At 35.9% G+C, this 26,777-nt stretch overlaps 1 protein-coding gene across 9 annotated transcripts in view; it reads right to left on the minus strand.

Annotated features, from left to right (window-relative positions):
* The window catches only part of YAP1 (Yes1 associated transcriptional regulator), an 86,888-nt gene that overhangs the window by 4,898 nt on the left and 55,213 nt on the right, over positions 1-26,777 (minus strand). For 2 of the 9 annotated variants that reach the window (XM_086882009.1, XM_086882017.1), the window contains exons 4-8: positions 24,958-25,071; positions 12,520-12,701; positions 10,959-11,006; positions 4,077-4,207; positions 28-140 (exon numbers count right to left, since the gene is read on the minus strand). In XM_086882009.1, coding sequence (XP_086738135.1) covers positions 28-140; positions 4,077-4,207; positions 10,959-11,006; positions 12,520-12,701; positions 24,958-25,071 — 588 coding nt within the window. Of the gene's footprint in view, positions 1-27; positions 141-4,076; positions 4,208-10,958; positions 11,007-12,507; positions 12,702-24,957; positions 25,072-26,777 lie in introns of all 9 variants that reach the window. The other 7 variants (XM_086882008.1, XM_086882012.1, XM_086882013.1 and 4 more) reach the window with 7 other exon arrangements.

Here is a 26,777-nt window from a genome sequence, read left to right on the forward strand (position 1 = left end):
TGCATTAAAAATGTACACAAACCAGACCTGTATCCATCTCATCAACACTGTTCAGGAAGTCATCTGGGGTTCTGGGTACACTGTAACTGCTCATGCTAAGTCCACTATCTGTGCTTTCATCTCTGGAGTGATATGTTCCACTGGAACAGAAGAAAAAGAGGGAAAAGAAATTAGGGTAGAGCACTGAAGAAAATAAAATTGATGCTTGTTTTTAACTAATTTATGGGCTTTGAAAACATTACTACCATGAAAAATCCCCCATTCTAATAAAAACCTGAAGCATTTGTTTGCGTGAGACACCTGGGTTTTATTTTGTACAGAACTCTTCCAATTAAAACCATATTATTTAGACTCAATTTAACTTGATGAGAACATACCTAAGCAGCTTTAAGAAACTGCCTACTTGTGTTGTGCATAATTTTAATCTTTTCATACCCACCCACAGCTAAAACCTTTCGAAGCATATCAGATAATCCATACTGATTAGAAAAAATAATAATAATTATGGTGCTCCCTTTTATGCTTCCATAAGGATAAAAAAATTACTTCTAACTAATGTTCCCATGTTTAATCAACCACTTTAGTGTATTTTTAGGTCACTGATGTTATAAATAGTTGGAACTTCTTTAGCAATTCTTCAATTGCTTCCCACTGCTGCATTACTACTTGTTCAGTCACACATGTCAAGGCAAGAGAGCACCCAAATATAAATCAAATACTGGTACAGAAGCCATCCTATAAACAAACACTGCTCAGAGTGATTTTGCTGACAGAACAGTTAACCAAACTGATGGCATGGGGCCTTACATGCCGTCACTTTCTTACTGCCGTCTCTTGCCAGCACAGCAAGCAGTACCAAGAGCGTGGAAATGTGGGATGGGGAGGGGAAGAAGTCCAGTGTATGGAGTTTATATAGAATGGTTTTGGTAGCAGGGGTCTGCAGGTATTGCTGTGTGACATAGCAGGAGCAGCTGATTCCATGCCAGCCAGCTGCTTCCAGCTGCCTCCAAAGTGGTCCAGCTGCCCAAAGCTGAGCCCATCAGTGAAAATGGTGGTACCTCTGTCGTAACATATTTAAGAAGAGGGGAAAAATGCTGAACAGCAGATGGGAGAGAGGAGTGAGAACACATGTGAGGAACAGCCCTGCAGACTGCAAGGTCAGTCCAAGAGGAGAGCCAGGAACTGCTCCAGGCACTAGAACAGAGATTCCCCTGCAGCCTCTGGTGCAGCCCTGCTGTGCCCCTGCAGCCCCCCAGGAGATTTAAGGAGAAGCAGATATCCACCTGCAGCCTGTGGAGGATCCATGCCAGAGCAGGCTGACCTGTGGCCTCCATAAGCAGCTGTTGAAGGCCACCATTACCTCCCTCCCACCTGCATCTCCTAATATTCAGTTTTCACAAAATATTTTCAAAATCTGTATTTCTTCAGGTTATGATAGCATTTACTGAGAATTGTTACTGATTTTCAATCTTGCATCCTAAATGAAAATTAACTTGATTTACTGTTCAAATTATCATTTGAAGACATACTGATCATCCTCATGATGTACTTGTGAAGCATACAGTATATGCCTTTTTGTCAAGTATGAAGAACCAAAAAAAATTATGAACGGCTATTCAACATCAGATGCCAACAGAATGCTTTCAGCCATGTAGATAAATTCATATATAAGCATAGATATATTTGATTCCATGAATACATCTTTGCCATACAAGAAAGGAACATAACATTTCTTTATAGATAAATGATAAATATTTATCTTTTTTTAGATTGATTTAAAAACAGAATCATCACAAATTTGACACAATCCTAGTAATTAAACAATTTAGAACTTCTGCCAACAAAAATGCTGGTTTACTTTATAGTACAAAATACTAAAGAAAGAATTGAGACTATACTAAACTAAATCACTCCAGTGGAGAAGGCTTTTTGGCTGTTGCTCTCACACTTGGAATGTTCAGCACTTCTCTTCAAATCACTTCTTAGTACACATTTCCTCTTTCTTCAACAAGGATTTGTTCATTTAATAGTCATATCACCCAAAATTACCACATGCAACTAAACAGCATTACCCAAAATAGAGTGGATTCTTCTTTAACTAATCATTGTTAAAATATGTGTATACAAAAGAAGAAATACCGATTTAGGAGTTAAAGAGAGAGCTACCATCACTACCAGTATAAATCTAACCAACAAAAATATATAAACAAGTGTGGCAAACCAAAAGGTAAAATAGTCTAATGAAGTCATTCAAAAAAAAAAAAAAAAAAAAAAAAAAAAAAAAAAAAAAAAAAAAATCAAATATACCATAATGACGTAAGTACTGAAGATAGCAGGCAGATTTGATTATGCATTTTAAACCACTACTGAGCATTATCTCAAATTGCTCTAAAGTAGTGATTTTCTGAAATTTTTTTATGTTTCGATTATATAGGCAGCAGAATATATTAAATGACCCAAACTCTGAATTTATGACTTTGGGGCTTAAATTTAGTACTGTCTCACCAGGAACTTTATATACACCCTATAAAGATAGAAGGGAGCATTTCTCCAAGCCTGAACTTTAACAGGAGTATCAACAGGATCTTTAGGTCTAAACTATTGGACTGCTTTCTGAGACAGCAATACGTATTCACAAATGTCCTTAAAAATCCCTTTCCCACACCGATATGACAGAATTAAGTGTGGTGCCACACATACGCCAGACTAAAAGACGACAAATATTCAGATCAAAATCCAAATTAAGATAATCTGAACTCATGTCAAATACAGATTTTTCAGTATTTTGCATGGGGTAAGGGCTACGTTTGGGGAAAAAAACCAACAGTTAAACATATATGCAACTAGGCAAGCAGTATCTTTTTGCACTTTGCAGTAAATATCGACTTACCATAAAATTACAAAATGTTAGTTTGTACTTTCTAGCTTTTCCCCATTTTTAGTTAATGGCAAAGATCCATCAAGTTTTATTTTATGTGTGTAGACTCACAACAGATAAACTGCATCAGTCCACTGCTGTGGCCGTTTGAAACCTGAAGATGCATTTCCTTCAAGTCAGAAAACAGGTTTTGAAAATTTGAGGACCTGTGTGATGTGTGATGGCAACAGCCTTCCAGAAACTCAAGCTAGAATGTTCCTATACCACATCAATACCATCGTCTATCTACAGAGGCTTTCCATAGGAGAGCAGGTTAGGTTTAAATATAATTTTTTTTAATTTAAAAAAATTAAATTTTTTAAATTTAAAGAGCAGGTCTTGTCTCTTTTATTTCTTAGGACAAAGCCAGCACAGTTGAGGCTCACACAAAAACACCCTACAGGATGAATTCCATGTATGATAATCCCTCCAAAAAACATCAGGTTTTCCAATTATAATTGCCTGTGTAGGAGATTTTCCCAAAGAGATTTCCCAAAATACAGATATCATTAATCTCAAGCTGCAGCAGTATCTCTAAAGTTGTAATGTTTGGTATGAAGCATTTGCAAGCTGAAATTTGAACAGTATTTCCAACAAAATAAACACTTCAAGTCAGAGGGATTCAGGAAAAAGTTTTATGAAGGACTAATCAATACTGTAAGATTCTAAACCTTGAATGAAAATATCCACTTCAAAATAATAGAGCATTTAAAAATAAACATGCCACTATTTGTAGACCTAACATTAGCAGAGTAAAAATACTGCTAAATACCTGAAGTGGAGGGGAGGGGTGAATGGAGAAACCTTAAAATGAACCTCAAGCTGTAATCCTAAATGTGCCTCACAGTTCATTTGATCTCACAGCGAGCTATTCACAAATTCTTTGAGTCAGTAATTTGAAATGACTGTTAGTCAACAGATTATGCAGAGGCAAACATGTTATGACTTTGAATAAAAACCTTCCTACAAGTCTGAACAGACTACTTCCTCCCACAGGAGACAGCTTTTAATCTTCAACTTTTACTAGACTTGCCATTTAAGGAAAGATTCATTTACAGCTGTGGCTCTTGGCACAGACAGATGTTCAAAATAAACTATTACATGTACCAAACAGAATTTTAAATCAAATTTCTTTCCTCTAGTAGCTACTCCTACAAACCTGTTAAGAAACGGATCAGAACTATTTGTAGTCATTGTTCTCAGCTCCTGAGACATTCCAGGAGATGACACGGGGTTTTGAGATCCACCGTCTTGTTCCATTGTTGGAAGCTGGCTACGGAGAGCCAATTCCTAGAACAGCAGGAGAGGGAGAAAGAGAGATCATGTTAGGCATTTGAACACACTTTTTGGATACATAAACACGTGACATTATAGATAACTGATGTTTTTACTGCTTCCAGTTACAAGAGTTAAATGAAATTAAACTAAAATTTCTGAGGACAAAGCAAGAATCTGTACTGGCCTCAATGAAAATGCAAATTGCAGCAGCCATGGCCAACTGTAAATGTATTTATGGGTATAAATACCTGTATGCTTACACAAATATTTTCTAGTTCATCTCAGTATCTTTCTGCTAAGTCTATACTTAAACAAGAATTGTTAATACTATCTGACCCCTAATATAACCAGTTTAGTTCTGCTAAATAGCATTTTATCTCCATTTCTTTTAAATTCTCTTTTAGTTCCTGGCTTCCTTTGTACCTTTCTTGTTTCAGTCAGCAAACTTTCAAGTTTCTCCCTAAAAGCTTCCATTCAATCCTCTTGTTTGAGGCATGCATTTGAAATTTCTAACTGATCAAGTCTGTGATTAGCTCCCTAAGTAAATTTCAAAGCTCTTCAAATTCCGAGTAATTTCTTAGTAATACCAAGACACTGCACTTCTGAAGTTACAAATCTAAATTGAATATAATTTTTTACACATGTCAATGTCAGTCTTGACAATACTCAATATTTCTCACTTGTAAAATGAGATGTCTTCATCCATTTTCAATGGTAAGCTTAAAAACTACTATACTGTAGTATTTTAGTATATAAAACTAACTTTTCCCCAATTCTTCTTCAAAGTGATTTCTTTTTAAGAAATCCTAAGGTTATTTTATTTCCAGCAGATGATGTATTGAAGATGCCCTACTGCCTGGTTTTCTTTTCTAATATGCATATGGTTCACTCCCATTCCTGTGGATTACTATTCTACATGTATTCTACATTACTATTCTATATATTTATGTCTTGTACAAGAAAATTTTCTCACTACAGTTGGTCAGATCACTGCAGAAAGTGCACAAGCATACCAGTGGTTTTTGTGTTCATCACACTCAACTGCTACTTCAAGTAAACCAAATCCTCTGCTCATCACCACGTATATGGCCACTGTTCTAATGAACAGCAATAATACTCCATCTCCATTTTCAGATCACAGGATACTAAGCATCTTTTAATAATTTCTAGAGGCTTATCCACATGATTTTCATTTGCTTATGTTAAAAAACACGTCAAAAGCCTACATAAAGACATCTTACTGCACAGCTAAGTTGTATGCAATTTTGTATCAGTCACAAGTTACCTGATATACAGGTAGACTCATCCATTTGAAAAAAAGAAAGAAAAAAGTGTTTTTCCCTGGAATGCTTCCCAGACAGTGATCTGAAGAAGGCAGAAGAAGGCAGAAGGTCTTAGAGCAGCTATGCCAGAGGTGGCTCAAGAACTGCTCGCCCACACGCTCTGTCCTTTTCCACTTCCCTCTTGGCTTGATCTATACATTACATCTTTATTTCCTTGGGCTGCAGTTCCTGATTTGGATGAAGAGGAGGAGCCAAAAGTGCCAGCAGACTGCAGAAGCAGCTTGATCATACACCAATGTCACAGAGAGTGGTAACAAAGGAAAACCTACATTGCATCATTTCTGTATATGAACTAAAGTGACATTTTATCTCCTTTGTGTGGCCTTTCCAATCAGGACTGCCTCTTGATTCAGTAGCGAGGAAAATAAGAAAACCATACACATCCCCTTTTCAAGAGCTACTGACACCAGGAAAGAAAAAAACCCCACTATTATTCTTCTGTTGCCATAAGAAAAAAAGTCAGTACAAACGAACAAGAAATTTGGAAAAACAGGGAAGTTATCTTTGCATTTTTATGAATCCTCAGAATGTAGGAGAGGTTGAAATTTCATCAGTACATGAACTTCAGTAGTATGGTAAAAATAAACGTAGCTGAAGACACTAGCCATCTAAAACAACAACAAAAAAAGTATCTCATTTCTTTAAAGGCCCACTAAAGAGATGTATTAAACCAGGAGAGAGAACTATATATTTTGCCTATTCTTTGGCATGTACTGCATAGTGAAACTAGTATTTTTAAAATTAGTACTACTTTTATCTTTATTTCAACAACATTGCTAAAAAATGCAAAACTGCAACTATTTTTAACTATTTATAAGTAGCATTACTGCTACATTTTCAGGAGTCAGGAGCACTTTCCCCTCAAAAGAATGTTATTACTCATCTAAGTAATATATTTATGTCATTCTGGGAGTCTGAAAGAGAAAGGAATTACCAAAAAAGACAAGCTATTGAAAAACAAATACAGGGCAATTTTTAATCATCCTGCAAGATAAAGTAAGTTTCCTAAAGGCCTAAAGAGTATGTTAAGACTATTTTTCCTAAAAAGTGTATAAAATGGAAGCTGAAGTGTTGCTTGAACAGTCTTTTCACTCCTCCTTCCTTATAGACGTGTTTTGCAAAAAAAAAAAAAGAAGTTGTATGTTTTCTATACTTGAAAAAAATGCATGGGAGTGTCCAAGTCTCTCCCAGTTCCAAACAGGGCAATATGAACTCTAGGCTTTCAATTCATGTTTTAAAATATATGCTTTATTAGGCATATTTAAAGTCTGGAAGCAAAAAAAAAAAAACCTAAGACAAAATCCTGGCTTAGATTTCTATGAATTAATCTCACCCTATTTTTTAAGTATGTTAAACTTGTTTTAAGTACCTCTGGGGAAAAAAAGCTTAGTATTCCTCTTGTTAGCAAAAAGCTGAATTTTGGTTATTACACAGAGACCAAAATGATCTGTCATGTCCTTAAATAATTTTAAAAATAAGGTCAACATTATGTAAGTTATCTGGCTGACCTCATCTATATTCTTTTTTCATAATTCCATACAGATCAAGTTTTACATGAAGTTACAGGTCATTCACACCATGTTCAATTTAACTTTATAAAACTACCCTTTTCAGAGCATTTTTATCTTCACTGGCTTTTGAGGAAATGCAGATGATTTGCACTCACTCATATTCTTACTGTATTAAACCCATGATATGCTACTCAATTTGGCTTGATATATCCTGATAACTGGTTTTGAAAATTTACTTTGAAAGTGCCAGTTGTAACTTTTCTGTCCCCAGCCATCCAACCATGTGGACCTTCAAATGATCCACCAGCTTTCCTGGGATGGGAGAGAAATTGTAGGGGAAAGAGAAGACCACAACACTTCTGGGCAGATTTACAGCACCAGTTGCTTCTTCAGATTAGGTGTTTGCATTCTTGTGAGGGCCAGAAAGTTACAGCACATATACAAAAGAAACAGGGAAGACATGTGGACAGATGGAAGACAAATGAACTCAGCGATGAGGAGCTGGGCAGTTTGTGAGGACTAAGCGGGAAACGATCCGTTCATTGGTTCAATCACAACAACCAGCACAGCCAGTGAATGCAGTTCTGATTTACTACACAGACTTTTAAACAAGGTATTGATCCATACAGATCTACAGACATGAGCAAGCAACACAATTATTTTGTTGATCTGTAAAGCTTAGAAGCAAGCTAGAAACAAGCAGCAGATACAGAATGAGCAAGCATATAAAGAGGAACTTGTCTTATAAATGTGTAGTATGCTGACCTTACTAGCAAATACTCTAATATTAGCAGCAGATAAATAAGAAATCTTCCATTCTCAGGACAAGAAAATAGTCTGCACAACATCCAAGAATAATGCCATCAGTACCTCAACATTATTTGCCTCTATTTCTTTCCACAGCACACTGTAAGGGAAGAATTTGTTATTTAACATCTGCTCAATTTTGCAACATATTCAAAACTTGATGGACATCCGCTCTACATTAGAAATTGTTGACAATCAGATGCTAACTGCAGGAAAATCAAAAGAGAGCTAGTGGGATGGAGTGAAAGTCAAGTCATTCAGTCTCTTTACTAAGACAGGCATCTTTAAGGTTTCACAAATAACTGTTTATGATGAGCACAAGTGACTGAACAGATGCTTGGTGTTTTTAAATTTCCTGAATGTATCAACAGTTCCTGCTGATACATAGTAAGTCTGAAAGTTATAGAAACTTTGACATTTTTAGAATTTCAGCAAAATACATCCTCAAACAAGAAGAGTCTCTTACAGTCCTTGCTACAAAAAATGGAGCTGAGCAATTACTCTTTCTAGAAGGTGCTAAAGCTTCCATATATAACACTTGGAGTGTTAGTGTCACCACAGGATACTACAGTATCATGTCAGAGAGACAAAAACCTGGCAGGGACACTACAGTTACCCAGTACCAAAAAAACCTAACCGTAGATATCAATACAACCACAGTACTTTATCCAGACTACATGGAGAAAAATGTCAAGTAGGATGAGGATGCTGGGCTAGATGACCTTCACCAGTCCCTTCTAACCTAGTGATTGTCTGACATGAAAAGCTCAGAGAGCCAGTTAAAACTTAAGGAACATTTCTCAGATGTTTTTTATCCATCTATATAAGAGATTTCATTAGAGGCAAGCTTCAAGAATTTGAAGAGTTACATAATTTCATTACAAATGGAAGATGTTGGCAATCACACTCTAAAACAGACTTAGCCTTACCAGAATTAAGAACACTGAACATAGGAAGATTTAATTTTTAGTATTCCTTAAAAGAACATCTAAAATTTAGCAAGAGAAGCAATTACTCTGCCACCAAGCACAGCTTTATCATCAGGAAAGCAGATAATTCCTCCCAACTTCGTTAATTTTATTCAAAAAGAAAGAAAGGCCTGTCAGAAAAGAAAAAGTTGAACAAAGAAATTTTTATTCTTTCTATACATCTTCCAGATTCACTAGGTCAGCTGTGATTGATCAGATACAGACTGGGACTTCAACAGCAGCATCATCAGAGAAGACAGACTACATCTGCCTCTACAGTACAAGGCCTCAAGAAGCATTTAGAGAGCCAGAACCCAGAAGCAGTTTTCTAAGCACCTTCTTCCACCTGTGGCTGATCATTACATTACTGAGGTGATATGAAAACACAAAAAATATGTTTAGATGGTACAACACAAACAGTCTAGTATTACAGAACTTTAAATTGACATGATTGCCCATTCTTCTACCCAACAGATCACTCACACACACCTTGACTCATCAGCAAGTGCAGACTAATAAAACTGATCCCAGGTAGGGTATGGTAGGAAGCAAGTTTAATACAAATGGAATCCTGATTTTTGTATGAATCCTTTCATCAGTTCCCACTCCAAATAAAGCAGAGTGACCACTACATATATATTTAATGAATTATCAGTATAGTCCCTTTGAGTTTTTGCAGTTTTTTAGGATTTAAAGCCATAATTTCAAGAAGTTCCAAAAACCTCGTCTTAGAGATTTAAGTATGAAACTGATAACAAACTTCTCCATTTCTTGTATTTTTTTGAGCTGGCAACAGGAAGAAATTGGTGGAAGAGTGAACAATGGTATGACAGGGCTTCAGGCATAGAAGAAAAAAGAATATACTTTTGGCATTCCATAAGAAAAACAACCCCTATGAATGACCTAATTATGACAGAAGATAAGGTGTTTTCAACTGGTGTGGAGGAGTCCTCCTTCATTTATTCTCTTGTATACCCACAATTCTTGAGGACTTTATTTCTCCTCCAGAATAGGATCTAATATTGATTGATAAGATCATTATGTGGCTAATACTTTGTAAATTAATCAAATTACTATATCTCAATTAAAATGCTTCTGTTTAAAAGCTGCTCTGGTATTGCCAAACAAGAAAGTATTTTTTCCACAGTGTCAGCACTAAGGTCTCTGTTTTTCAGAACTAGTAACATAAATTTTCTGGTACTCTTCAGAATGCAACAATACACCAGTACTTATAGCTTCCAAAGAGAGTTTACTTTCCTTTATTCTGGTTTTCTTGCCTAGTGCATACAGAGGTTTTTCTTAAAAAATGAAGTACAGTACAAGCCAATATAAATATTGTACTAAGAACTGGTAGATTCAAATACTGTTAGCAATAGTAAACATGACGGTCTCTCAATATATCCATAAATTCACCCTTCCAGAAATTCATTCTCTATTCAACTTCTTTAGAGACTAAGAGAAGACTACATTAAACTATTAAATTTGCTTCACATTTTGAACAATTTTATTTTGGTCTGAACTTGAAAGGCTTTTCATACCTGTTGTTTCCTATACAGAAAATGTATCTGTGCAAGAGCCAGTTAAATGTCAAAATGGAAAAATCATATCTGCATAGCAATTATTTTGTTAGTCTAATCTATTAAGTAATTCTGTTATACTATGCATGTTTAAAAATCATAACTATTTCAAGTGACTTTTCATTAAATGATAACAGACATCCTTCTCTAAGATCATACCTGCTTAAACAAACTGATAAGAACATTCATACGAACAGTACTTAAAAGTCACCACCTACTACCTTAGATAGTTTGCTTTAAATAAACATCTCAATGACATCAGGACTGGAACAGCAGTACCCTCAAGAATGCTGAACAAGAAGGTTGTTTTCAATGTAAAAAAATGTGCAATGAATTCCTCATTTGCTCTTAAATATTGATATAAAGTTGTGGTAATGCAGCACTCCTAAAAACGGTGTTAGGGCCGTGATCAGAAAAGTGATTCAAAAATGTGCATGGCAGAGCTTGTTTTTTTTTTTTCTTTTTTAGAATGTTTTCATGTAGCAGAAAGTTCCCTGCTAGCCTAATTTAATGCTTTCATTTTTCTAATTATGCTGAAACATCAGTTAAGAGCCTACCTGATGTTTTGGAGAATTTGCTGTGCTGGGATTGATATTCCGCAATGCCTAAGAGTAAAAATAAGATGGATAAAAATTACTTTAGCTGCATGGTTTACTATGCAGGCTGTCTTATAAACACCATCTTCTAGTATCAAGCCCCCGAGACAGGCCAGATGAGACAGGATAAGGGAGTTAAGAAACTGTGAAAATCATGACACAGTGAAACAAAACTCAGAGATTTACCAAGGATGCGTATTTGACAGATAAGCTTAATGACTAAGGGGAACAACATGAAGAGAACTGGTTGCCACCTGCTCCAAAGTTAGTCAGGTTTTCAATGACAACTGAGGCAAGAAGACAATTAGAAGGCCTACCTAGAAGCATGCTAGCATAGGGTAAAATGTCTGTTTGTGGATTAATTGCAAAGCAGGAACAGCAGAAGCCCAGGTGCTTAAGCAGAGAGGAAGTCCTGATGCCACCTTTGCAATATATTCTTACCTAGAGTGCCATAAAAAGTAATGGCTGTAAAGATGACCCATCTAACACCAAGAGATGCTGAAGATTTCTACAAAACAGTCCTTGACTACAAAGGGGATAACGGGAATCAGATTCCAGGACAGAATACTGCAGGTGATGAAGAAAGAAAAAAGCTGTCTTTGAGGACTTTAAGATATTATCCTCTTCTGATACAAGGCCCATCACCCAAAGTGAAAAGGGAAAGATTTTAGAAGGTTTTCCTCAAAGAAAAGATTAGTGCTTTTTCTGGCAGTGTCAAAAACCCAAAGAAATATCTTAAGTATCTAGCACAGATGGTAGTAACTCTTAAAACATTCAGATTGAACAATTGAAGCAGAAGGCTTAGACAAAAGGAGATCAAGCCCGAATTCCAATCCAGAGATTGCAAAGTCCAGCCCTACACCTTAGTATTTGCTACAGCCATATCCGTATAGTGGATAATACAGCCACATCCATATAGTAGAAAATACTGAAAGGCATAGCTTGCAGCCTTATTATGAAGCTTGAAATTCTTCAGCATAAGAAAACCACTGGTTCAAAATGCAGCACAAGTTATTCAGTTGTTCCATGCTCACTCCACCGTTGAAAAGGTAAGATTTTGGCATCTCCGCAATGTATCTTATATAAACTTTAAAAATACTTCAAAATCCTACAGACTGCAACATGTTCTGAAACTAGAGAGTTTCCTCCACTTAAAAGGGAAAACTAAAGTAGCTGTGGGAAATAACTTTTTGCATGACTTGGAACTCAATGAATATGAACTATATTCTCAGGAGGAATATCCCATCACATCAACAGTCCATGTTGTCATCCTTATAGTTTGTAAAGCCTGCTCTTTAAGAGTTTTTTTAGAGGGAGGAAAGCAAAATCCTTGAGTCTAAAAAATCAGGTACTTTCACCACCAAGCTGATATAAATAAAAGAATGAATTCAGACCTATTTAGAATGCAAAGCTTTTTGTACAGTCACTGGTCTTTAAGACTCACTGAAACAACAACTTAGAAAAATCAAAACATAACATACAGAAGAAATAGTGGAAGTAGGTGTCTAACCTGTGGCCTCACCTGCCGAAGCAGTTCTTGATGCTTCAGTCTCAGCCTTTCTTTCTCCATCTGTAGCTGCTGAAGTCTCATCTGTTGCTGTTGATTGGAGCTACTCCCTCCCATCACACCACCCTGGGGACTCTGAGGAGCCAGAGGAGGTGGCTGCTTGACTGGAGCACTTTGGCTGATTCGCTGATTCATGGCTAAGGAACCAAAACAATAAACATTTTAAAAATAAATTCAAACAAACATATGGAAGGAAAGTATTATCCATGAAAGGTATAAAAAAAATATACAAAATTACAAGGCATGACTGTAAGAAACATGCAGTTACACTGATGTTTGAAGTGTGAAATGTATGCTCATGTGTGAGCAATCGATGTGTGTAAAATTAATGCAACAGTCTAATGGTTAAGACTACATACTTGTTCTAAAAGCTGCTGAAAACAGTTTAATGTGCTAACTGGTGAAAAATTCAAAAGTGGTAGTAAAATATTTCAAGTTGAATTAGGAGAATCTTCTTTCTAATAAACTATTCGCACTGCAGACACAAATAATAAATAACTTGTTTTATGCATGTGAAATCTTAGGTTCATTTAACTTGAAAACACACAGAATGACAAAATGGATCATTTCACTTTTACTGAAAACAATTAGAAGCTACACATTGTGGTGCAAGGTCATGCAACCAGCATTCACATCCTTGTCACATCAAGATTTTAGTGTCAGAGGTTTCATTTAGAGCTTCTTGACAAGCAAAATTAGAGTTGGTACAGAAATGGCAGATAAATTATACAGCCATACTGACATCAACATAGGAAACATTTTGCTAGTGCTTCATTTTCTTTTACCCCTCAGAACTATACATTGTATTTTTCCAGGGGAGTGGAGAAGACAAAATGTAACCTTGTAAGCATAATGCACAATGAGAACATCCCCCTCTTCCCCTATAAAGGCAAGGCCTAAGACAATTTTATTTTATACAATAATACATGACTGGGATGCACCTATTTGACAGGCCTGATTTCTCCCTCACATGACACCAATATGGTTAAAGTCAACACAGGCAACAGAGCTCCTAGAATGAAAGAGAGGGTGGGAAAGGCTGACTGGATTACAAGGACACTGTTTCCAGGAGCTTTCAGTTTAGAATTAGCTCTCCATCTTGTTCTCTGTAACAGACTGAATCTGTTAACAGTCACAGTACTCTGCAGATTGTATTTGCTGAAGCAGTGATGGGAGAATGGCAGGGATTTTTTTTTTTTTTTTTTTTTTTTTTTTTTTTTTTGGGAAGGGGGGGATTATGGTTTACAGAAACCAAGAAAAAAAAAAAGAGAGCTTCTTTTAGGATGACAGGGTAAAGTGGGGCAAAAAAAAAAACATCTGTAGAATTAGTCTGAACTGATGTTTTCATCCTATAGAGGAATCCTGAAATACTAACATTTCTAACTACCATAAGAAAGGAGAACTCTCTCACAAAAAAAAGATCTGTACCATTTTTTCACTGAAAAGCCCTTCACAGTCTGCACTGTCTTTTTAGTGTTCAATTTAAGGTACAGTAGTGCTCTTCTTCTGTTCCAAGAAAGCCAACGCATATTTATCACATAATACTAAACTAGTTAGAAACCAAACTGCAGTCAACCCTTTCAACTAATCCACTGACCCAGCACAGACTTAACAGTCTAATGGGCAGAACGGTCATTTCCATGAGTCCAAAACACATAAAATGTTGTCAAATAGCCTAAAGTGATTTGCAATAGTATTTCATGCAGTTACTTGTTAAAGAGCTTCATACATATGATTGCTAATATGATAAAACTTCCTGTAAGGTAAGTGAACCTGTGAAGTAGGAATAGAAACTGGATCCCAGTACCAAGCAGAGACTACTAGGGCTGAAATTCAGCTCTAACCTACAAGTCTCATCCTGACCCAGGATGAAAAAAATTAGTGGGAAAATGACATTCCTTTGGATTGAAGCCTAAAATCAAGCAGTTGATGTTATGAGACATCTAGCACCACTTCACCATCAGAACTGAACTTCAGGACAGAAGGTGACCAGAGTGAGCCAATTAACCAGATTTGCCACACTAGCTGTGGTCTCTGGGCCAGCAACAGGAAGAATGGCCCCGAGACACTAGAAACTGGTAAGCAGAAGTTCTAACAGCAGTCCTGTAAGGACGTGGATAGCAAACATTTAACTACAAGCACCAGGAGCTCCAATGGACAATATCTGCTGGAAGCTTGACAGCAATTAGACAACCTTTGTATATCAAGGCTTTTTTTTTTACAGTTTTAGACAAGCTAGACATGACAATGCTAGAATGGGGAACAGATCTCCTTTCTCTCCAAATCTGGAACCAGGACCATGCCTTTTGCTCCATATATCTTACTCTCTTTCACCTTATAAGCAGAAATGAAGGGATTAGTAGGGGACAACAGAAAACAGCCTTCTTCTGCTTAGTTAATTCTGCAACCTTATCCAAAGTCTATGCTACCCCTTAGAAGTTCCAGGATCCATACCCTGCTATTAAACAAGATGGAAGGTCAATTACAGTTTAAAGTCAAGAGGGAGAGAAATTAGAAAGTTACAATCACCCAAAATGAGCACATCTAAGTTAAACGCAAACTAGCTTGTAAAATTAAAGTATCCAAAGCTGAAAAATGTAAATTTTCTTCTGGTTAAAAAGGCTCCATTTATAGTCTAGTCCCCAGTTTTCCCATGAATCATGGTTTCAGTGTCCTACCTCAATGAAGTTCACAGGCAAGTCATGTTACAGATAACCTCATAAAAATTTAATAGTGTCTAACCTTAGTTAAACACCTCAGTGCAGTATCACTAACATTCCTTCAACAAGTTATGAATTTGTTTTTCCTGCATGCACCATACAAGTATCTCTTTTCCACAAATAGGCAGCTTTGCATTTCCTGCTCTGCCACTTTCTGTTCTTTTTACTTTATGTATGTGTGTCTTTCTGACAGCTGCTTGCATATTTCTGTTCTCTCTGACCACTGTTTGCTCCATTCTTCTCATCTACTGACTTTGCAATTTTAACTTTAAGAAAGAAATCATGTTTCTCTGATATTTTTCACTTTATTCCCTCATCCTAGATCCCCAAAAAGTCCTCTAATGTTAATTTTGAAAGTCATATTTCTAAATAAAAGACTATCTAAAGCAGGAGTATCACAAGATACAGAGACTTTGGTGTATACTTAAAATTCTTCAATAAATATTAGGAGATAATGATATGATTTGGTAACTATTTGGAAACTGAATCTAAAATTCCAGTTTCTAAATTATAATTATTATTATTCAAAAATTTTGGATAAAATTAAAAGGATGTTTCTGAACATTTTATTATTTCAAGAAAGAAAATGCAAAAGACTTCAAATAATAAGATTTTTAACTGTCCATAGAACAGATCATAGAGATGTTTTTATATGAGCAAATTCTTTTGAACCATGAAATTAAGCTAAGTTAGGATATTAGAAGATGCTGCTAACTGAATTTTACTGTCTTAATACATCCAAATGAAGAACCAGTGAAAAAACCACAAAAATAGTATTGATGATTTCCATACACCTTGGTGATTAAACAAGTGTGTTATCTTTAAGGGAAACTCAAATAAGAATGTAATTATCTATAATTTCTAACACAGTATTTAGTGAAAATAGGGAGGGAAACACATCTTGTTTCAAGTGACAGGAAAAAACAGAGGGTTTTAAAGTTTTTTGTTGTTGCTTTGGGGTTGATTTTTTTTCTTGCTTGTTTTGTGGGTGAAGTTTTTTTTTTATTCTTTTTACATTCCTATTCCCCATTACTTACCAGGACATGACGGCAGAAATCTGCACTCTAAAGAAGATGCTTATCAGATAGAAGATTTTACTTTTTTTCTATACCTCATGCATTTGTAATGATCAGCACATCACTGTAATGATCATGCACAGCTCTTTTCAAGTACTTCAGATTCAAAGGCGAAGAGCTTCATTTTATCTATCAGCTAGGACTTACCAGTTTCTAATGCATCCTGCTCCTTACCTTCCATGGCTATGGAAAGCATTTAAATAAGGGGCTCTGCACCCACACAGCAGAGGCTGCAAAGACCTCACAGGCAGAGCAGGAACAAACAAGTCTTTGTTTCTAGAAGAGGGGGGATTTGAGGGAGGAGGAGGGGCAGACAAGTTAAAAAACACGGGCAACTTAAGACAATAAAAAAGATCTTGTCCTAAAATATGGCTTCACAATCTGCAGTCAATTGCAATTGCTGCAATACAGTTGTGACAAAATTACTGGACTTCAAATGCGACTCATTAAATGTTCTACTGTCAACAGCAGAAATGTCTCTTCTGTACTGTACCAGAAAATACCTGACAATTCCTGAAAAAGGTTTAGACTGTTGTCTACATTCACGAAAAAAAAAAGAACAACCAAAACCCAAAAAACAAAATCGAGAGAGAAACAATTACCAGGCATTGATGCTAGAAAGAAAAAGCCAACAAATTTTTAGCAACTCATACTTAAGAGGCTAATTTCTCTCTCAAGATCCTCTGTCAGCTGAAAATCCAAAGTCCCAGGGCAGTGACAGTTTGCAGTAACACAGCACCTCTCCCCTATGCAGAATTACATGCAAAGACTGCACCCTTAATGATTAGTAGACACAGCTGAATGTTTGATGTTGTTTCTTTCTTACGTATAATTTCACCCTTCAAAGGTAAACCTAATTTTAATGTGCAAATTTGAAGACATTATTTAGTTGAACAAACAACGAGAAAAAAGATCAGGATGTGAGCATACTATAGCTGACTGTCCTTACTAATAAGAATCAATGTTTTCATTGGGGGAACTAAAAAAAACCAAACTTGTGCCCTTCAGCTTCACTTTGAAACTAGACAGCTATTGTACATCATTTTTGGATATAGTCAGGTTTTTACCTGGTGCTAGTTTGCAACGCTTCAACAAAAGCAAAAATCCTCTTTGATTACATTTAAAAGTGCTGTGAAGAAAAACAAAAATACCAGCAGGATTTAAAAGAGTCTCAGAAGTAATAAAAATACATTCCAAGGGGCTTTTTAAGAAAGGTTTGGTACAACAATTTGTTGTTTAATCAGAATGTAAGTCATGTTTCTGGATTGCACTTTATCATATATTGCTACGTTACCCTAAGGAAATCCCAATCACAGTTTTATAATGCTGGTGTTACAAAACAACCTAAAAAATAGCACAATAAAATATTCCATTGCTTTTAGTCTCTGGTTAATCTGACAGCCCTGGATCTTAAAGTACGGGGGAAACCACAAACAGACTGTTCTCTGGGATCATTTTGCTGCATTAAGTGTACAAACAAATCTTAGTGTCTTAGCAAACAGACATATTCAAAGACTCTTGAGCTGAACTTTTGGTTAAAGCAAGATATATTCAATGAAAAAACTATTACATAATCATGTCCAAACTACTTACTCTGCATTTATCAACTAGTTTCATTTGAATTGAATCAGTATTTTAATTTTTGTTTCACTACCACAACCGCACCTGCTGTTTGAAACAATATCAATTAAGTTTCTTCTTCTTTGATAAATCTGCCATTGTTTTTGAAGACTTCCTGTATCGTCAAATGTAGATGTGCAACAGCTGGACTGACAGAAGCACTGTTAAGACTACAGCATGTACAGCCAGACTCTTGAACCACTGGTAAGTAAACCAGAGTAAAATGCTGTGTCAGTTCTTTTCCTCTCATAGCAGTAAACAGCAGATTTTATAAAGCACTTTCACTCAATGTATGCCAGTTTCAGAAGAACTGAAATATTCTGGCTAGACAGAAAAGCAAATATAAATTATATTCAGCAGTAAAGCAAGTTAAATAAGTAGCTTTTAGGAACTTCTGCTTAGTGCACACATATAAAACAAAACTCTTTAAATAATGGGATCTTACTAAAACACTCTTTAAACTCTTTACACAACACTTTTTCACTTTTTAAAAATAAATCAATTTTAATTTTGGAAGGCTAAACAAGTTTTAAATTACTTGACTTACAGGATGCAACTGACTCTGTAAGTATTAGTACTACAGAACTATATAAGACACACAGCATTGGACAGATTACAAGAAGAAATATGAACTTTTTCTAAATTTTAAGTTTAAATTCTATGTATGCAACACTGAAGATTACAGTAAGTGCAGGAATCTGAGCTCACCAAAGCCCCATATGTCTGTCCACTGACTCTCTGGCAAAATGTATTTAATGAAAGCTAGTCCACATGTTAGACCAAAGTTTAATCAGCGAAGAGTCTACATAAGGCTATTAGCTGTGAACAGTTTCACTATTTAACCACATAATACTTCCTGGGTTAACTAATGAAAAGACGAGCTTATTCACAATTTCTTATAAAAATAATGTGATAACTTTTTAAATGTAGGTTTCCTTTAATTTGTTTGAGTGGGACAAACCCTGTATATATGAATCTGCACATTTTCATCTTTCTTTTTAAATTTCTGTCATAAGCCCATTAGAAATGATTAAACAGAAATTCCAAAATCCAGTAAAACCTACTGTAAAAAAAATCAACAGTATACTGTCAAGAAACATGTCTATATATAAGAAACTACCATCATGTTTCAACATGATTGAATTCAAAGACAAAAAACCTGACGTCTTTGAATTTAAGATCATATATGATTAGATATAGACTATATAATTACTGTGTGTATATATATTTAGATTGCAGATAATGAATCGTGTTCAAAACCATCCACCTTCAACTTTTAACACAGTATGCTCATTAACAGGAAAGTGCAAAGTGCTGTATTAGAAGGATATGGTGGAAAAAATGTCCCTGTTTGGAGTGCAGTTTCCTTTCACTATCACAGCTGCTCAGCACAACACTGCAAGCATGCACGATTTTTACTGGCACCCAGACATCATTAGCAATAAATCTCGTTTCTCAAACAGGATTAAATTACTCTGAAAACAAAACAAACCCCAAACCATGCATAAACTTACATAAGCTTACTATCCTGATAAATTCTTAAGGAAAGTGTGGGTTTCTCTTTTTAATAGTCTAGAAATATTCTACCAAAAGTAAGTAACTGCATCCTGACACAATACTTGTGGAGAGATTTAGTGATTTCTTCACTAACTGAGTTCAGTTAAGAGGTATAAATACAACCTTTCAAACAAACCAAGACTTTCTGATATAATCATACACAACAAACAATTATTTATCATCATTACCATAAGGCAGCACCTGCCTTTTACAAAAAGACTCTTACCAGTGAAATTTTATCTGTTGCTGCAGATTTGCAGCAGGCTTTGACAGAAGTCAGTGGTTCACTGAAAACTGATGCTGCTTCATCTGTACACATCTCTGACACACATATCAAATACAGAAGTCTTTACTGCATCCTAAGTGATCTCCTGAAACTGTTCTTCCAGAAAACCAGACAAGGAAGTGAAAAATCTAATAGCACTAGACTCTTTCAGATGAGTCAAATCCTCTTTTGTTTTACAGAGTATGTAAAGAGGATATGCCATTGCATTTGCAGATCAAAACCACTTGTGGCTCATGCTCTGCTTTTTGTGCAAAAAACTGAAGGCAGGTCTGGAACTTAAGAAATCCAAAATGCTACTACAATCAGACATAAGGTCTGGGCTTTTTTTTTTTTTTTATTAAACTAGACAGAGGCCAAGCCCCTATTTTCCTATCTAGAGTTCCAGTTCTATCTTGTCCAAAAATCTGCATCTTGAAAGGCTCCTACAAACTAAATTGAAGGGACATATATTAAACAAAGTGCTAGACAGGTAAGGAATAAGAAAGCAACACTATGGAATACCTCCTTTTAATTTCTGATACTTACAAATTAGCAGATGCTGTGAAGCTTAAGCTTTTAATTGAATTTCAAGCTTGTTGTGTGTTTGTTTGCTTTTTCTTTAAACAGAAATGACAAAGATGTTTTAATTGAATATACATTTTACTAAAGTGTTTCTGAACAAGCTCATTTCACTTTTTCAAAGGTGCAATGTTTTTATACTACAAAAAAAAAAAAAAGGAAGCATAAAAACCTGATGTGCATTCTCTATAATCATACTGTCATCATCCATTTTATTTCATTTCCTAATTATGTAGTCAAGCAGCTACTGTGCACAGAGCCCCTATGGCACTCACCATAATGATATTAAACAGTGTTTTGCCTTACCTTCCCCCTCATCCGAAATTAATTCGGCACTTCAAAGAACATTATTAACTTTATCTCTAAGTGGGAGTGATAAAGTCATGGGAGTGATAAAGTTGCGGTAGTGATTTCAACCTGAGGTCACATATTTTTCTTCATACCCCATTATCGCAGCTCCAACAATTGAAAAACCAGAAGGAAAGAGACTGGGAGTGTGCAACACTGGTATGACCACTAGCTACAAGCCTTTAAAATCCAAGTTTAGAATAAAATAACAAAGAAACTGAAACAGTATCTTGTTTTACTCAAATCACTACAGACATTTCTCTGACTATTCTACTGGAGTAGGAAGGTTTCCACACCAAACTTAAACCAGCAGAGACTTGGAAATCAACTGCCAGTTTCCAATATTTTCCCACTTCAACTTAATACTTGAATTTAATATATTAAGCACCCTTAAAGGGCAAATTATTTAAGGTTGCATTTCAAAACCAAGTCCTATCATTGGCAAACAAATAAGAATTAAAATCTCTTTAATGGTATTGGACACAAAAGGCAATTTTTAGAAACTTACAGCAAAAAAGCTGAGCAATTTTAAACTTCAACTGGTTCTAGGAAATTTGATTTTCTAGGAAAAGCAGATGTTCTTATATTTCACCAACTCCAGCCACTCAGAATATAGAGCTGCCCTGCTTCCTATCCAGATGTTCTTTGAGTATCAAGAAAGTGCATTACGTTATCTGAAAGGCTTAAAAAACCAGTAGGATCTGTGTCGAATGACCAATGAAAAACAGCAGAAAAGACAAGTTCAACCTGACAGTCCAATTCCCTCAAAGAAAAAAAACAAACCTCTTCTAAGTAAAAAAAAACAACCAAACAAACCAAAACCAAGGCAATTTGAAGCATCTTACTATGAGGCCTGCAAAGGCACTGAGAAGGTAGGACAGCATGTTTTTGCCAGATGCTTCACTAGACAAGAATCCTGCTGACACAGGCCTAAGGACCAAACCCCTCCCATCCCAACTCCTTTGATCCCAAGTCATCTTTTATGACTGCCTGTGCTTGGCATAAGAAGACCCTCTATTCATACTTCGTTCTTTGCTAGATATAAAAGTCTGTGAATTGCCCTAACACAAAACTGTTTTAAAGTCGTATTTGTAGACTTGGAGCATAAAAGTCTAAAGCCACAGGACTTTACTGACACTTCAGTGGTGTAGCCAAAGACCTCTAACCCATTTCAAAGATGTTAGACTTGAGTCTTGGAACGAAGTTCTTACCTTCAACTTTGAGCACTCAGGTTTTAGACACAACCTCCCCTGCAGCTATTCTGATAGAGGCTCTTTTCTGATACATTATTTATAAAAGCCTGCTCCAAGAAGGAATACATACTGACTACATTCTTTTATTTTTAAAAGCATGAATGTTATACCAAAATGCCCCATACCAAGTCAACCCACCTAAAATATTTTTTTCCAACTGATTCTCTTTCCCCTCTCTCTTTTCTAGCCACAATAATGGAAAATTCCAAGCACTATTTAAAAAAAGAGCTGTATTCACACCTAGTAGAGAAAATAAAGTTGAATGCAAAGCTTCCATCTGATGAGGAACATACAGAGACATAAAGGCTGTCTCCCTGGAAGCTGGGAATTCAGAAGTAATAAGGGCAAGACTCTTCATACCTTCTGCTTCTGAATACTGGAACAGAGGAGTATGTTTGCACATACCATTCAATAGCTTTGTTTTCTTCAATGGTTCTTAAGATTGGTGAAAGTGGCAGAGGGAGAAATTAATTCCTCCTTCATTTTCAATCCCATTAGCATCACTGTAATAAACAAAAGCTTCAACAAGACAAAGATGAATTCATTTTGCTTCTGGACGTATTAGTAGTCAAAAGTATTTAAAACCAAGCCCTTTTATTAAAGCACAGTGATAGAAAAGGGTATGGTCATCCTCAGGGGAAAAATATCAACAGAAATTTCAACCTATATTAAGCATGGAAAGGTAAACTTCTGAGTCATTCACATGCTATTTAGGGTCACAGCACATATTTGTCGAGGATCTCCACATGGTAAATAAATGCAAGGCTCAGTAATTTAACTCTGTCAAACAGATTTTTTTTTTTCTTCTTGACTGCAGTGACTTAAGGAGGTCACAAGTAAGAAAGCAACAGGAATAGAATTTTCTTGGCTCAAATGATAAAAACATAAACCACAATACAATGAAAATGTAGGTTTTCAAGGAAAACTCCTTCAAGCTCAACAGCAGCTAGCAGCTTGTCTCTATTTACCGTCACTCTAGATCAGAAGAGCCCACATACTTTTTTTCCTTTCCTGCCCCTTTCAGTTACACTTGAGCTCTTTGACTGAAAAGGTCTGGAACAGATTAAAAGTCCGACCACAAAATAAAGAGCTTTGGCATGTACTCAAGTCTGTCTGGGATACACATACACAGTGGGCCCAAAAAGGGAAGCTATGCAGCAAGAAACCCTTAATCAGTCTTTTGGACATTTCTAACTTCTTTCAGTTTAACTGCAAAGCCTTAACATTTGATGGAGTTTCAGTATGCACAAGTCAAGCAGCTTTTGCCCTTAGAGTTGGACCACTCTATTTACGGGAATACAAAATAGTTGTGAAAAGTAAGATTCATGTCACTCACAACCTCTGTCCATTAAGGCGTTTTCCACACCCCTTTTTAATTCCAGCTCATCTTTGGAAACTATAAAGTAATGCATGTAGGGAAAAACAGATATGCTGCAAGATTATCTGAGTAAATGCAATTGCAAAAGGCAACACTGATTTTCAAAATGACTGCTTCCTTTTCAGCCTTATTCACATACTAAATAATTGTGAAGTTGCAAATTACCCACACACTCCTCTTGCAACATGCAAACAGGTCTGTAGCTCTGGCTGGTGTTAAAGCCAGCGTGGACATTTGCCAAAGCTGACACCCCACATTTGGGCTCAAGTTGCATAGTGGTTCAACCTGTCTACAAACTGGTGAGCAGTTTATAAACAAAGTGTGACAATCTGTGTTCCGTAGGAGTAAATGGATGTTTTAAGTAAGCACTCAAGCCTACAAACCAAAAATGCAGAATTTCTAACAGACATTTCAGAAAACAAAGCAGAACAGTGACTGTTGAGTTTTGCAGCTCTGTATTTATATGGCATTCATGGAGTTAATGCCTCTCCCAAAAGGGGCCCACAGTTGTTGTTAGGTCAACCCCTGTAAAGCTTCAAAGGTTTTGCATCCCCTCAGCCTGACCTACTCAGCGATCTGCACACTGTTTTCATTTAGCTGCATTGAGTCCAAGAGTAAAAACTGAAAACCACAATGATCTCTTCTTTTCTTTTTTTTCACTCCTACTGTTTTTCCATGGCTTTGGAAAAATAAGTATAATCCAAAGGAGTTGAAAATAGTAAGTTATTGGGAAAACAAATCAAGGGCAAGCTAATAAGGTTGACACACACAGGTCATAGCTTTACAAAAAAACAGAAATTGTAATGCCATAATAAATATATTACTTGGACAATCTATGAAAGTAGTTAAAGTCTTCACATTGTATGTGACTTCTATTCATAGTCATCAGTGCCAATATTTTATAGAAGAGTTTACAGTTCTGCTCTTTATACAGATCAGACACATTAGTGAAAAAATTATATAAAAGTTCTTTTTTGTTGAATTTCTCCATCTAGACTTTGTGATTGTTAAGTTACTATTTCTATTTCCAATATTACATAATCTTTACCCCAAAAAAAGGTTATTAATGTAGGAGCAACAAAACTAGTAATTCCTCATCATATTGTTTAAAACAGAAAGTTTTGTCATGATAATCACTGTGACAAGCTGGAATTATAAGCTGGTATATGTTTCAAGTGTATTTAAACAGCATGAACTATTATTTGACAATGCCCTCTTAAAATAGCCCAAAGGAAAGTAAATATTTGTTTAGGAATTAAAAGATTCTTCTGCAGTAAAGTTTTGATCATTTAAAGGGACAAGTGAGCTTGAGTGAAACTGTCTCAATAAGTAATTTCTGAATGCAAGCACTTCGGGGAACTGTATGGATCATATGGCAAAATACCAACCCGTAGCATTAGAAACTTGGGTAACATACAGTCCTGAAGGATATAAGCTAATAGATTTTGTCTTAAAAAATAATAATAATTTAAATAAGGCCTCTATAACTCAAAATATATTTTAATTGTACTATGAAAGGTTTTCAAAATATGCCTGCAAAATTAAAGCTGAGTGAACTGAAGCAAATCAAGAATTCTGAATCGAGATGAACTTTTACCAAAGCGTGGGTCAAGCCTTGGGTCTAGCCAAGATGTGGTCTTGTTCTTATGGTTTATGTAGTAAATTTCTCCATCCTGGGTCATAGCTTGTTCCCATCCATCGGGGAGTGGGCCTGAAATATAGAAGGAAGGAGTTGATGGCGGGCTCTTGTTTGCTCCAGCTGAAATTGATCTAAAAAAAATTTTAACATTTTACATATATAACAGTACATGAAACAGAAGAGTTTCAAGCTCATTTCTGGGATTAAGGGCGAAGAAGTGCTGGGTGGGAAACCAAGGAACAGGAAACATTTCTATTATTTTTATTTAGGATTTGGACTTCAATTTTCAAACTTATCTGCATTCTTTCAATATGCTTTTGACATATAATTTTCCTATAGCATTCTAGTATAAAACCAGCAATAAATCAAGCCTGCCAGAATGAAACCAGCATGAGCACCAGGAAAAAGACACACAGAATAATTCCGCCTCTCAGAGGAAAGCTCATCTACTGATTAAGACACAGCAGCAGCAACAAACTAACACTGAGGAGATCCTGAAATGTTCCTGTCTTTCACAAACAATTAAAAAAAAAAAATGACAAACCTCATTTCCCTCTAACCTCATACTCTAACTTTTGGTGAAGCATTCAAGGCTTAAGCAGACAAAAATGCAAACCTGAAGAACAAGGCAGGCAAACAAGCAATGACAAAGCAAAGGCAAGAAAACACCATGAGCAGCCACAAAGAAACAGTGCTATGAACAGCAGTGCAATGCCTCTAAAAGAAGAAAGGCACACAGAGGAAAAACTATTTCTAGAAAATGGTCAAAGGAACATGATGATGTTGTGGAGTCCACAGCTGATGTCTGAACACAGAACCTGAGGAGTGGTTCCCATCAGCAGCTTTCAAGAAACTACCTTTCATTCCTATACAGTTCTTAAACCCCTCATTCCCATCTCTATATGATCATTCACCCATATATTCACTATATATCATTCACCCGTATTTTGCTTAGACTGAAAACTATTTTAAAAAATTATATTTATTTCATCTTATCAGCCAGGTGCTTTACAAATACATGGGTTTTGCATTTTTATACTCACATTGGCATGGACTTTTAAAAATATCTAAATTAGATACAGGAAGATCTTCCCTGTAGTTTAGATTTAAATACAACCCACAAATTATACAACAAAAGATTTACTACACATGTTAAGGATGTAAAAGAAATCAGAACAAAACCTGCTGTAGCATCAAGCCATTGTATTTCAAGTTCTTCTACTCTTCCCCAGTGTAATACAGTAATACAACAGCAGAAGCCATCTGGCTGTTAGGCTTGGACTAACAGATTATTCTGTGTAATGTAAGATACACTAAGTATACACAAACATCATTATTTCACACACAATATTCAGATATACCCAAATATATGCATCTATCTGATAAATGTCTACAATATCAGTCTTTAAACTACATTTGCTCTTGATTGTAACTTTGTCCCAAAGTCATGCTCCTGCTGAAGAATTCACTCTAAAGCTGGGAGGAGAGGTGGGGAGGATAGATTTGTTTGCTTAATCTCAAAAGATGTTCTTGGAGAAATGTCAAAATGAGTAAAAAAATAATTCAATTGCATTCCACTAATATCCCAAGGCATAACCAGGACAGGAATTTCTTACTGTGGTCTTTGAAGATCCCTTGCAAACTACATTTCTAATTTAAACTTTCATTTTGGCTCAGAAAACAAAGCCCTTCTCTAACAACTTCACTACTTCATCATTAGAGCTGCAGATTTTCAAGTAAGGAAAAACAGTGAACCCAGAATTACCACCTCTAATGCT

This window comes from Cyanistes caeruleus, chromosome 3, assembly GCF_971803275.1.
Source record: "Cyanistes caeruleus chromosome 3, bCyaCae1.hap1.1, whole genome shotgun sequence".
Lineage (NCBI taxonomy): Eukaryota > Metazoa > Chordata > Aves > Passeriformes > Paridae > Cyanistes > Cyanistes caeruleus.